The 13,698-nt window shown below is 42.4% G+C and overlaps 1 protein-coding gene across 1 annotated transcript in view; it reads right to left on the bottom strand.

Annotated features, from left to right (window-relative positions):
• The window catches only part of LOC112072013 (usherin-like), a 45,737-nt gene that overhangs the window by 7,038 nt on the left and 25,001 nt on the right, over positions 1-13,698 (bottom strand). Inside the window, exon 5 of the mRNA XM_070439608.1 lies at positions 5,917-5,944. Within this exon, the coding sequence (XP_070295709.1) occupies positions 5,917-5,944 (28 nt within the window). The remainder of the gene's footprint in view (positions 1-5,916; positions 5,945-13,698) is intronic.

The following is a 13,698-nucleotide window of genomic DNA, read 5'->3' as shown; positions in this document are numbered from 1 at the left end:
TCTTTCTTTCTGTCTCTGTCTCCCTATCTCTCTTCTGTCCTCTCTCTTCCCACCTCTTCTTTCTGTCTCTGTTCTTTCCCACCTCTTCTCTTTCTGTCTCTGTCTCTCTTCCCATCTCTTCTTTTCTTGTCTCTGTCTCTTCTTCCCACCTCTTCTTTCTTGTCTCTTGTCTCTCTTCTCTCTGTTCTTTCACAATTTTCCAATTCAGGGGCTTTATTGGCCATGGGAAACATGTGTTAACATTGCCAAAGCAAGTGAGGTAGATAATATCAAAAGTGAAGTAAACAATAAAATTAACAGTAAACATTACACATACAGAAGTTTCAAAGCAATAAAGACATTACAAATGTCATATTATATATATAACAGTGTTGTAGCAATGTATAAATGGTTAAAGCACACAAGTTAAATAAATAACATTAAATATGGTTGTATTTACACAATGGTGTTTTGTTCTTCACTGGTTTGCCCTTTTCTTGTGGCAACAGGTCACAAATCTTGCTGCTGTGATGGCACACTGTGGAATTTCACCCAGTAGATATGGGAGTTTATCAAAATTGGAATTTGTTTTCGAATTCTTTTGTGGATCTGTGTGATCTGAGGGAAATATGTGTCTCTATTATGGTCATACATTGGCAGGAGGTTAGGAAGTGCAGCTCAGTTCCACCTTCATTTTGTGGGCAGTGAGCACATAGCCTGTCTTCTCTCTGAGAGCCATGTCTGCCTACGGCGGCCTTTCTCTGTTTCTCTTTCGGTTCTTTCTGTCTCTGTCTCCTCTTCCCACCTCTTCTTTATGTCTCTGTTCTCTCACCTATCTTCTTTCTGTCTCTGTCTCTCTTCCCACCTCTTCTTTCTGTCTCTGTCTCTCTTCCATCTCTTCTTTCTGTTCTCTGTCTCTCTTCCCACCTCTTATTCTGTCTCTCTTTCTCTTCCCATCGCTTCTTTCTGTTCTGTCTCTCCTTCCATCGCTTCTTTCTGTCTCTGTCTCTCTTCCCATCATCTTCTTTCTGTCTCTGTCTCTCTTCCCACCTCTTCTTTTCTGTCTCTGTCTCTCTTCCCACCTCTTCTTTCTGTCTCTGTCTCTCTTCCATCTCTTCTTTCTGTCTCTGTCTTCTTCCATCTCTTATTTGTCTCTGTTCTCTTCCCATCACTTCTTTCTGTCTCTGTCTCTCTTCCCACCTCTTCTTTCTGTCTCTGTCTCTCTTCCCACCTCTTCTTTCTGTCTCTGTCTCTCTTCCCACCCTTCTTTCTGTCTCTGTCTCTCTTCCCACCTCTTCTTTCTGTCTCTGTCTCTCTTCCCATCTCTTCTTTCTGTCTTCTGTCTCTCTTCCCACCTCTTCTTTCCTGTCTCTGTCTCTCTTCCCATCTCTTATTTCTGTCTCTGTCTCTCTTCCCACCTCTTCTTTCTGTCTCTGTCTCCTTCCCATCTCTTCTTTTGTCTCTGTTCTCTTCCATCTCTTCTTGTTGTCTCTGTCTCTCTTCCCATCTCTTCTTTCTGTCTCTGTCTCTCTCCCATCTCTTCTTTCTGTCTCTGTCTCTCTTCCACCTCTTCTTTCTGTCTCTGTCTCTCTTCCCACCTTCTTCTTTCTGTCTCTGTCTCTCTTCCCCTCTTCTTTCTGTCTCTGTCCTCTCTTCCCACCTCTTCTTTCTGTCTCTGTCTCTCTTCCCATTCTTCTTTCTGTCTCTGTCTCTCTTCCCATCTCTTCTTTCTGTCTTTGTCTCTCTTCCCATCTTTTTTCTGTCTCTGTCTCTTTTCCATCTCTTCTATTTCTGTCTCTGTCTCTCTTCCCATCTCTTCTTTTCTGTCTTGTCTCTTCTTCCATCTCTTCTTCTGTCTCTGTCTCTCTTCCCCATCTCTTCTTTCTGTCTCTGTCTCTCTTCCCACCTTCTTATTTCTGTCTCTCTTTCTCTTCCCATCGCTTCTTTCTGTCTGTCTCTCTTCCCATCGTTCTTTTGTCTCTGTCTCTCTTCCCACTCTTCTTTCTGTCTCTGTCTCTCTTCCCACCTTTTCTTTCTGTTCTGTCTCTCTTCCCACCTTCTTTCTTGTCTCTGTCTCTCTTCCCATCTCTTCTTTCTGTCTCTGTCTCTCTTCGCCATCTCTTATTTCTGTCTCTGTCTCTCTTCCCATCACTTCTTTCTGTCTCTGTCTCTCTTCCCACCTCTTCTTTCTGTCTCTGTCTTCTTCCCACTCTTCTTTCTGTTCTGTCTCTCTTCCCACCTCTTCTTTCTGTCTCTGTCTCTCTTCCCATCTCTTCTTTCTGTCTCTGTCTCTCTTCCCATCTCTTCTTTCTGTCTCTGTTCTCTTCCCATCTCTTATTTCTGTCTCTGTCTCTCTTCCCACCTCTTCTTCTGTCTCTGTCTCTCTTCCCATCTCTTTCTTTCTGTCTCTGTCTCTCTCCCATCTCTTCTTTCTGTCTCTGTCTCTCTTCCCATCTCTTCTTTCTGTCTCTGTCTCTCTTCCCACCTCTTCTTTCTGTCTCTGTCTCTCTTCCATCCTCTTCTATTCTGTCTCTGTCTCTCTTCCCACCTCTTCTTTCTGTCTCTGTCTCTCTTCCCATCTGTTCTTTCTGTCTCTGTCTCTCTTCCATCTCTTCTTTCTGTCTCTGTCTCTCTTCCCATCTGTTCTTTCTGTCTCTGTCTCTCTTCCCACCTCTTCTTTTTCTGTCTCTGTTCCCGACCTCTCTTTCTGTCTCTGTCTCTCTTCCATCTGTTCTTTCTGTCTCTGTCTTCTTCCCATCTCTTTTTCTGTCTCTGTCTCTCTTCCCATCTGTTTCTTTCTGTCTCTGTTCTCTTCCATCGCTTCTTTCTGTCTCTGTCTCTCTTCCCATCTCTTCTCTAGTCTCTGTCTGTCTTCCCATCTCTTCTTTCTGTCTCTGTCTCTCTTCCCACTCTTCTTTCTGTCTCTGTCTCTCTTCCCATCTCTTATTTCTGTCTCTGTCTCTCTTCCCACCTCTTCTTTCTGTCTCTGTTCTCTCTTCCATCTCTTCTTTCTGTCTCTGTCTCTCAGGCATCTCTTCTTTATGTCTCTGTCTCTCGTCCCATTCTCTTCTTTCTGTCTCATTTCTATCACGCTCTTCTCTTCTCTTTCGCTCAAGTAAGTGTCTTTGAACGTGTGTACACAGTATGTGTGTGTAAGTCTGTTTTTAACGGTGTGTGTGTGTTTCAGGTCTGCAGCCTCACTCTGACTACAGGGCTTTGTGTTGGTGGCCTGTACGGCGGTGGCTGTGGAGCTAGTCAGCCATCTACAGGACGCACTCTGCAAGACGCTCCACAGGTACACTCACTACACTCACATACACACAGCACACATCACATACACACTGGGAAGAGAGACAGAGACAGAAAGAAGAGATGGGAAGAGAGACAGAGACAGAAAGAAGAGATGGAAAGAGAGACAGAGACAGAAAGAAGAGGTGGGAAGAGAGACAGAGACAGAAAGAAGATGTGGGAAGAGAGACAGAGACAGAAAGAAGAGATGGGACGAGAGACAGAGAGCGCCCCGTATACATGTGGCCCTATAATCTGGGCAGCATCCCTTCTCCATCTGAGTGAGGAAGGATCCATAGCGCTCCATGTTAAATTATGCATGCCTTAACTCAATAATGAAGCAACGTAAAGATGAGCGGTGACACAGGATAGGAACCACACTGTAATGACATGTGATCTATTCTCATTCTAATACCTCTGTATGCATTAACGTTATAGCACAGCCCTGATGATTTATTTATGTACAGGCTGTACATCCCTGTTTGTCTGTCTGTCACTCTGTTATGTAGATTCATTTCGATATACTCTATAGCCCTCCTCTTTAAAAGGGTCAGGGCCAAACATGTTCAAATTCAGCAAGTGAAATTAACATTTTAAATAGAATTACTTATAATATTGAATCTGATCGTGTAAAGTTATTGCCTTTAAAATTATGTGATTAACAAAATAACATTAACATTTAAATTAATGTTTAGATTCCAAATTTAAAGTAACTGAAGTAATTATTTTACAGCATATATAAAAAATAACCAGCTAACCAGCTAATTTAGAAATGGAGCAATGTCATGTAAAAACGATTTACAATAATGACTTGATAAAACAAAGTAAATGAATAATTGCAGACAATAAAAGTGATATATTTATTGGGTATGATGATATAAACAGAAATATAATATCTTTGTTCCATCCGTCTTTTTCCAGTCATACAAATACATTGTATTGTATTGTATCATATTTCGAACTGTTGTATTGCAATCAACAGAAGCCACTGAAACACATCACATACGAATGTATAGTTGAAATTGAGAAGAGACAGAGAGAACAGTGTCCCTACAGGGCCAGGCAGTGTGGTCTGCAGCAGGATATATGCCTGCTCGCCTCACAGTCATGTTGTTTAAACGGCTTCCTTCCTTCCGTCGGCCAGGCTAGTTAACATGCTACACAGCCCTCCCTACTTAACCCAACCCTAGATCAATGTTCCCACAACGTTCTGCTGGGTTTGGGTTAAATGAAGAAGTCTGTCAAGCATACTGAAAGCTAGGGACAGCATCAGACCGGCAACGGTAAGGCTTCACTACACAATAGAAGCAAGCATTGTGTGTGTCAGAGTGTGTATTCTAGCATTGTTAACAACGTTAATGTGATATCATTTGTTGCAATTCTGAGCAATTGTCTGTATCCATGTGTCACCAGTTCTAGGAGACGGTAAACTACACATAAAGAATATAAATATTACTCTCTACCACATCATTCATCAATATTGTGAGTTCATGAATCTAAAAGTACATTTTTTACACATGTTTAATTTACTGATTAACACAATATGAAATAAAAACGTCTCAAGTAAATAGCCAAGCCGTGGTAAAGTGTAAATCTTGTCTAAATCATAAGAAGGTCAGTGTAATGTTTCATATCGCTACGGCTATTTATTTATCATACATTTACGTCCCAAAGCTGGGACTCAATTAATGACTGTTGAACACAGGCAGCAACCCTTCATTCTGTGTTTTTTAATTACAAATACTAAATCATTCCAGCGTGTGCCTCCCGTCCCACACACACACATACAAACACACACTATCCGTTGGATCCCCTCTCTCCTAGAACGACTTCCACACAACACCTCAAGGGGACACTGTTGCCCTGCTGGAAAGATGGCCGACGTCCCATCAAAAATAAATAAATTAAGTATGATAAAGGGAGAAAAGTTCCTTCATTTTAACAGTCAGGCGGGCGGGTAGGCAGCCCAGGGAGTCCTGGCCCATTTGCAGTGCGGCGCTAACACGAAGTGAAACAACGCCGTAACTGTCACCCAAATTGTAGTGTCCAGTAGGGGGGTGTGCGGTAATAACATGTAGAAAAGTATTTTATTGACAAGCTGCCATTCCCTGTTTGCATTAGACAATTTGAGAGCATGATGACTGCACTATAGGCCCCCAAGTCCCTTACCTCACATACCTGAGACTGAGAGAGAGAGAGGAAGAGAAAGAGAGGCTTCTTGCTTCTGTTAACTGCAAAATAACAGTAAACAATATGATACAATATAAACATATATTTTAATGAGTGAGAAAAGAAGGATTGAAGCCATTATATTTCTGTTTATATCATCAAATGAGTAAAAGATAGTGGGAAGGAGAGCGAGAAGAGCAGATAGTAGAAAGGAGGAGGAAGAGAGGGATAGATAGAGCAGAAAGAGAGAAAAAGAGAAAGAGGAACTATGTTTTCCTGCAGCATTGATAACACCTCTAAATAATTAAGAGTTCACTTCCTGTCAGAGGCTCCTTAATGTCCTGTCTGTCTGTATGTCTGTCTGTCTGTCTGTCTGTCTGTCTTGTCTGGAGGATTATGGGAGGACCCCTAACGTACTTCACCAGATCAGGTTAATACACACACACGTACAAAAACGCACATACACGCCCTCTCCCCCACCCCTCTGCCCTTCTCCCGCTCGCATAATCTGGGATAAAACAGGGGGGAGGGGAAGGGAACAAACAGGGGGATGGGGAGAGGGAATTTGGGGGTCTCAATGCTGAGTGTCCCCTAATCCCCCTTCCCCTCTCTCTCTCTCTCTCTTTATCCTTCTCTATCATTTTCTCTGTGTTAAATCTGTCTCAGCAACATTTAGCAGCGTTCAGTCTTCCTCTGTGACCTCATCAAACACAAAGGCTACTACCTGTTCAGAGGTAGCAGTGGGAGAAATCACAAAGGCTACCTGTTCAGAGGTAGCAGAGGGAAAAATCAACAAAGCTACTGTTCAGAGGTAGCAGAGGGAAAAAATCACAAAGGCTACCTGTTCAGAGGTAGCAGAGGGAAAAATCACAAAGGCTACCTGTTCAGAGGTGCGAGGGAAAAATCACAAAGGCTACCTGTTCAGAGGTAGCAGGGGAAAAATCACAAAGGCTACCTGTTCAGAGGTAGCAGAGGGAAAAATCACAAGGGCTACCTGTTCAGAGGTAGCAGGGGAAAAATCACAAAGGCTACCTGTTCAGAGGTAGCAGAGGGAAAATCACAAAGGCTACCTGTTCAGAGGTAGCAGAGGGAAAAATCACAAAGGCTACCTGTTTCAGAGGTAGCAGAGGGAAAAATCACAAAGGCTACCTGTTCAGAGGTAGCAGAGGGAAAAATCACAAAGGCTACCTGTTCGAGGTAGCAGAGGGAAACATCACAAAGGCTACCTGTTCCGAGGTAGCAGAGGGAAACATCACAAAGGCTACCTGTTCCGAGGTAGCAGAGGGAAACATCACAAAGGCTACCTGTTCCGAGGTAGAAGAGGGAAAAATCCACAAGGCAGAGGAGCAGCCGCAGTCTCCCTACAAATACAGATTCAATTTATCTCACTCTGTCAGCATGAAGGCAAGATTTTGTTCAGATACCCATTAAGCCCTATTTTTAACTTATATATATTTAAAAATTATATTTAAAGGTCCTGTAAATCATAGCATAATTTCCATGAATTTAAATGATAGCCTTAATTCTGTTGACTGAATTATGTATGTAATCCTCTAAATTGTGACTACAATACTACAACGTGTGAATACTTTCTGATCAACATGTCTCTTCCTCTTCTGCAGGGTTACAATGAATTTATTACATCCCAATTCAGGCCTTGAAATATCTTCATACAAGCTAAATTTCCAGCATAATGTAAATCATTTATATCAAATAAATTACGTGTAACAGTGCCAGCTGGGCCATTCAGGGAGGAAGCATAAATAAAAGAGAATGTTCTCTATTGTAATGAATGAATAATGCTCTTACAAACACCCAATTAAACACATGATTATAATAGAATCTATATAATTGTGAGCAATAACTCATACACACAATGATAGCAATACTTATCATCGATTCACACGGGATTTGGCACTTTTTTCTCCTCTCTTAATTCAACAGTGATCATTTCTATATTGTATAATAAAAGTGTGGATTTCATACTCATACGTGTGCAAATAAAATACTAACCTTAATCACAACAGATTTCTGTTTTGTTAAACAACATTTAATCCCTCCTTATGGTACAATTTCAACAGATTTTCTTTTTTTAACTGCCCATATTCTCTTTATAAAAAAGAATATCTAGATGATTTTAAAGAGATAGAATATGTCTATCTTCACATGAAGAGTGATACATTTTACTCACGGTCTGCGCATGTGTTCTAACATTGTGAAAGTGAAATGAATTATGTCATATTAAACATTAAAGAGAAGCAGGCATTATTTCTGCTCATATTTCATGTAAAACGTTTCTTCATCCATCTACCTCTCCTTCTTCCGCTTGCTCTTTTTTTTCGGTCTTCTCTCCGTACTACCTCTGGGGTGTCACTTTAAACGTACTAAACACTTCTGTCATTTATTTAGCTGTTATTCATTACAATAACAAAGGACAAGGGAGAGGCTTTGTGGTGGTTCGACACGGTCACACAGTGGGTGTATGGGTGTGGTGTATGTGTTGCCAGTGGGTGTATGGGGTGTGTGTACGTGTTGCCACTGACCTGAGGGTTTTCCTGCGAATAAGGTTTAAGGATTTAGTGAGGTAACTTTGCTCAGCTCTGAGTTAACTTAGGATAACCGGTCATACGAATGTGGCTCACCTTTTAGCCAGGTACATTTCTATAGCAATGAATCTTTCAGAACTAACCTACTCTGGGGCAGGCTAACTCAGGGCTAACTCCATTTACCCTGAATGAAATGACTGAGCTGCGAGCTGAGGTCTAATGCAATCAGATTCTCACCCTCATGCAAAGATTGCGTCATCGTCCCTTCATTTGAGGAAGACGACGGATTAAAATATTTATTTAGTCAAATGTTTTGTTTTGTGTGTAATTTTTTTTAATGTAAAAATATATCACATTACACATTTAATAATGACAAAATTCATTTTAAACTACATGCAATATAACTATTTTGTATGATTAATAAAACATCTACAGTACCAGTCAAGTTTGGACACACCTACTCATTCCATGGTTTTTCTTTATTTTGACTATTTTCTTACATTGTAATGCAAAGCTGCCATCAAGACAAAGGAGAGACATTTGTTTTAACACTGTTTTGTTACTAATGATTCCATATGTGTTTATTTCCTAGTTTTGATGTCTTCACAATTATTCTACAATGTAGAAAATAGTAAAAATAAAGAAAAACCCTTGAATGAGTAGGTGTGTCCAAACTTTTGACTGGTACTGTATATCGAAATGAGTTGGAAGAAAGGTGCTTGTGCATTGAAAAGCACACAAAAAATTACATTAACGATAAGTAATAAAATAAAGACGGCACTTTTAAAAGCCTATTTCACACCATAGGCTTCTGAAGAAAAGAGAACTTTTCTTTCATTTTGATTTATGCACAAATTCAAATGTGTCTCTGACTCGCCCACGGGTTGATGTTTCAGCGTTGTCTCAATGAAGAGTTTGGCGTTTGACATGCACTCGCAGTTACAAGTCTGGTAGAGTTAGCGCCAGGCAGACGAGCAATATCCACCGTCGTAGTACGGATGAAGTCTGAGCTGGAATGTGAAGCTAACTGAAGCTGGTTAGCTTTAGAAAACCCTGAATAGATCTAACTTGCTTCGTAGGATACCCCTCTAGCAATTACACACACACTGTTCTGAGGTTTATGTTAAGGACACACACACACTCACACACTGCTCAGCCCTAGGACACAAAGAATAATACCACCCCGCTCCACAGCCACCTATTTAACACAAGTTATTTTATATCACATTTGATGTTTGTCAACTCTTTGTTATTGTTTTACACTGGTGCAGAGGTTACTACATCCAGTGACGTGACACAACATTTGCATCGAAATACAACAAAAAATATGAATGTGAAATGTATGGTTCGTTTTAGTAATGTCACCAATAGGGCGGCAGGTAGCCTAGTGGTTAGAGCACTTGGCCAGTAGCTGAAAGGTTGCTAGATTGAATCCCTGAGCTGACAAGGCAGTTAACCCAACCCTAGGCCGTCATTGAAAATAAGAATTTGTTCTTAACTGACTTGCCTGGTTAAATAAAAAATATATATAAAAAATAGGATAATATTGGAAGAATGAGAGACATGTAAAGATACAAGACAGGAGAGACGGATAAAGACAAGAAACAAGAGCAGAAGAGTACAAGAAGGAAAAAGAAGAGAGGTAGACAAATTAAAAGACAGACAGAGATGTAGACAGGATGTCGTCTAGAGGGAGAAAGACAGAGATGTAGACAGGATGTCGTCTAGAGGGAGAAAGACAGAAGAGATGTGACAGGATGTCGTCTGAGGGAGAAAGACAGACAGAGATTAGACAGGATGTCGTCTAGAGGGAGAAAGACAGACAGAGATGTAGACAGGATGTCGTCTAGAGGGAGAAAGAGAGATGTAGCAGGGTCGTCTGAGGGAGAAAGAAACAGAGATGTAGACAGAGTCGTCTAGAGGGAGAAAGACAGACAGAGATGTAGACAGGATGTCGTCTAGAGGGAGAAAGACAGAGAGATGTAGACAGGAGTCGTCTAGAGGGAGAAAGACAGACAGAGATGTAGACAGGATGTCGTCTAGAGGGAGAAAGACAGACAGAGATGTAGACAGGATGTCGTCTAGAGGGAGAAAGACAGACAGAGATGTAGACGGATGTCGTCTAGAGGGAGAAAGACAGACGAGATGTAGACAGGATGTCGTCTAGAGGGAGAAAGAGACAGAGATGTAGACAGATGTCGTCTAGAGGGAGAAAGACGCAGAGATGTAGACAGGATGTCGTCTAGAGGGAGAAAGACAGACAGAGATGTAGACAGGATGTTCGTCTAGAGGGAGAAAAACAGACAGACAGATGTAGACAGGATGTCGTCTAGAGGGGGAGAAAAGACGAGATGTAGAAAGGCGTCGTCTAGAGGGAGAAAGACAGACAGAGATGTAGACAGGATGGTCGTCTAGAGGGAGAAAGAACTAGAAACAGAGATGTAGACAGCAGTCGTCTAGAGGGAGAAAGACAGACAGAGATGTAGACAGGCGTCGTCTAGAGGGAGAAAGAGACGATGTAGACAGGATCGTCGTCTAGAGGGAGAAAGAGAGATGTAGACAGGATGTCATCTAGAGGGAGAAAGAGAGATGTAGACGGATGTCATCTAGAGGGAGAAAGGAGAGATGTAGAACAGGACGTCGTCTAGAGGGAGAAAGAGAGATGTAGACAGGACGTCGTCTAGAGGGAGAAAGAAGAGATGTAGACAGGATGTCGTCTAGAGGGAGAAAGACAGACAAGAGTGTAGACAGGACGTTCGTTCTAGAGGGAGAAAGACAGACAGAGATGTGAACAGGACGTCGTCTAAGAGGGAGAAAAAAAGAGATGTAGACAGGACGTGTCGTCTAGAGGGAGAAAGAGAGATGTAGATAGAGCAGGACGTCGTCTAGAGGGAAGAAAGACAGACAGAGATGTAGACAGGGACGTCGTCTTCTAGAGGGAGAAAGAAGAGATGTAAGACAGGACGTCGTCTAGAGGGAGAAAGACAGACAGAGATGTAGACAGGACGTCGTCTAGAGGGAGAAAAGAAGACAGAGATGTAGACAGGGATGTCGTTCTAGAGGGAGAAGACAACAGAAGATGTAGACAGGATGTCATCTAGAGGGAGAAAAGAGAGATGTAGACAGGATGTCGTCTAGAGGGAGAAAGAGAGAATGTAGACAGGACGTGGTCTAGAGGGAGAAGACAGACAGAGTGTAGACAGGAAGACGTCGTCTAGAGGAGAAAAGAGAGATGTAGACAGAACGTCGTCTAGAGGGAGAAAGACAGACAGAGATGTAGACAGGACGTCGTCTAAGGGGAGAAGACAGACAGAGATGTAGACAGGATGTGGTCTAGAGGGAGAAAGACAGACAAGATGTAGACAGGATGTCGTCTAGAGGGAGAAGACAAACAGAGATGTAGACAGGAGACGTCTCTAGAGGGAGAAAGAAGAGATGTAGACAGGATGTCGTCTAGAGGGAGAAAAGACAGACAGAGATGTAGACAGGACGTCATCTAGAGGGAGAAAGAGAGATGTAGACAGGATGTCGTCTAGAGAGAGAGAGATTGGGCTGATGAGACAGACAGGGTTTCCCGGTCGCTCGCTGAGGGACAGTGGTGTCTCTGGGAGTTTTAACGCTTCTCCACCACCAATCTCAGTGCTGGCACATCACGGCACCACCAAACACACACACTCATATCCACACCCTGGCATACCGGCCTAGCACCGCACCGGGACTGCCTGGCATAAGCCACTCGCCAGCCCTTAAACATGCACAGCATCTACACTCTCAACACCAGCACTGCCACACACACAAGACAAACCCAATGGGCTTGCTATTGCCAGCTTTGCCAAATCCTGACACAAACACACACAGTGACCAGCTTTGGCAAATCCTGGTCTTATCCCAGTGCTCCGAGCATTCTCTGTGGAGTGTTACTGGGAAATATCTCCAGAAAGCAGAGCGTTCCAGAGGAGAGGCCAGAACTCCCCAAACTCCTGATTGCTCTCAGGATTAACCAGGGAAACCAGTGAGCTTCCAAACTGCCCCCTTATATCCCAAACTCCTTGATCTGGCTGTGTCAAAACTACAGTCAGATTTTATAGCTATGCAGAATTGRGTTGCTGATTTAAACATGCTTAATAATAGTGGCTAAATGAAATACATGTTGTTTTTAAATCCTCGTAGGAATGTTTCAGATGAACTACCGTACATGGTCACTCATTAGATGGTTCTCCAATTAAACGTGTTCCCGCATATAAATACTTCATCATTAGGATTGATATAGATTTGACATTTACAAAAGATATAGATGAGCTGGTTAAGAAGCTAGGATTTAAAGTTGGCTTTTTCTACAAAAACAGATGGTGCCTTTCTCTAAACAGTTGGAAGCAGATTACTCAGTCAAACATTTGATCTGTTGTTGATTATGGTGATATTATTTATCAAAGTGCAGCTGCTACTAGTCTTAAACCTGTGGATGCTGTCTACCATAGTGCTCTTTCATCTTGATGTTCTGTTGCCGTTCGGGGAATGTAAGATATTGATTGGGGACTTATTTGAGGAGAAATGTAACAGTTTCTGGATGATTTGTGATGTGTTATTTGTGCTTCCCATTACTGTATTTTTATGTGTGTATATACAGTGGGGAGAACAAGTATTTGATACACTGCCGATTTTGCAGGTTTTCCTACTTACAAAGCATGTAGAGGTCTGTCATTTTTATCATAGGTACACTTCAACTGTGAGAGACGGAATCTAAAACAAAAATCCAGAAAATCACATTGTATGATTTTTAAATAATTCATTTGCATTTATTGCATGACATAAGTATTTGAAAACCTACCAACCAGTAAGAATTCCGGCTCTCACAGACCTGTTAGTTTTTCTTTAAGAAGCTCTCCTGTTCTCCACTCATTACCTGTATTAACTGCACCGGTTTGAACTCATTACCTGTATAAAAAGACACCTGTCCACACACTCAATCAAACAGACTCCAACCTCTCCACAATGGCCAAGACCAGAGAGCTGTGTAAGGACATCAGGGATAAAATTGTAGACCTGCACAAGCAACAAGGCTGGGATGGGCTACAGGACAATAGGGCAAGCAGCTTGGTGAGAAGGCAACAACTGTTGGCGCAATTATTAGAAAATGGAAAGAAGTTCAAGATGACGATCAATCACCCTCGGTCTGGGGCTCCATGCAAGATCTCACCTCGTGGGGCATCAATGATCATGAGGAACTACACGGCAGAACTACACGGCAGGACCTGGTCAATGACCTGAAGAAGAGCTGGGACCACAGTCTCAAAGAAAAACCATTAGTAACACACTACGCCGTCATGGATTAAAATCCTGCAGCGCACGCAAGGTCCCCTCGCTCAAGCCAGCGCATGTCCAGCCCGTCTTGAAGTTTGCCAATGACCTCTGGAAGATCCAGAGGAGGAATGGGAGAAAGTCATGTGGTCTGATAAAGACAAATTGATATTTTTGGTCTAAACTCCACTCGCCGTGTTTGAAAGAAGAAGAAGGATGAGTACAACCCAAGAACACCATCCCAACCGTGAAGCATGGAGGTGGAAACATTATTCTTTGGGGATGCTTTTCTGCAAAAGGGGACAGGACGACTGCACCGTATTGAGGGGAGGATGGATGGGGGCCATGTATCGCGAGATCTTGGCCAACATCTCCTTCCCTCAGTAAGAGCATTGAGATGGGTCGTGGCTGGTCTTCC

This window comes from Salvelinus sp. IW2-2015, unplaced genomic scaffold (assembly GCF_002910315.2).
Source record: "Salvelinus sp. IW2-2015 unplaced genomic scaffold, ASM291031v2 Un_scaffold1800, whole genome shotgun sequence".
Taxonomy (NCBI): domain Eukaryota; kingdom Metazoa; phylum Chordata; class Actinopteri; order Salmoniformes; family Salmonidae; genus Salvelinus; species Salvelinus sp. IW2-2015.
The sequence above is the reverse complement of the archived record's forward strand: the minus strand, read 5'-3'. Positions and strand labels throughout refer to the sequence as shown.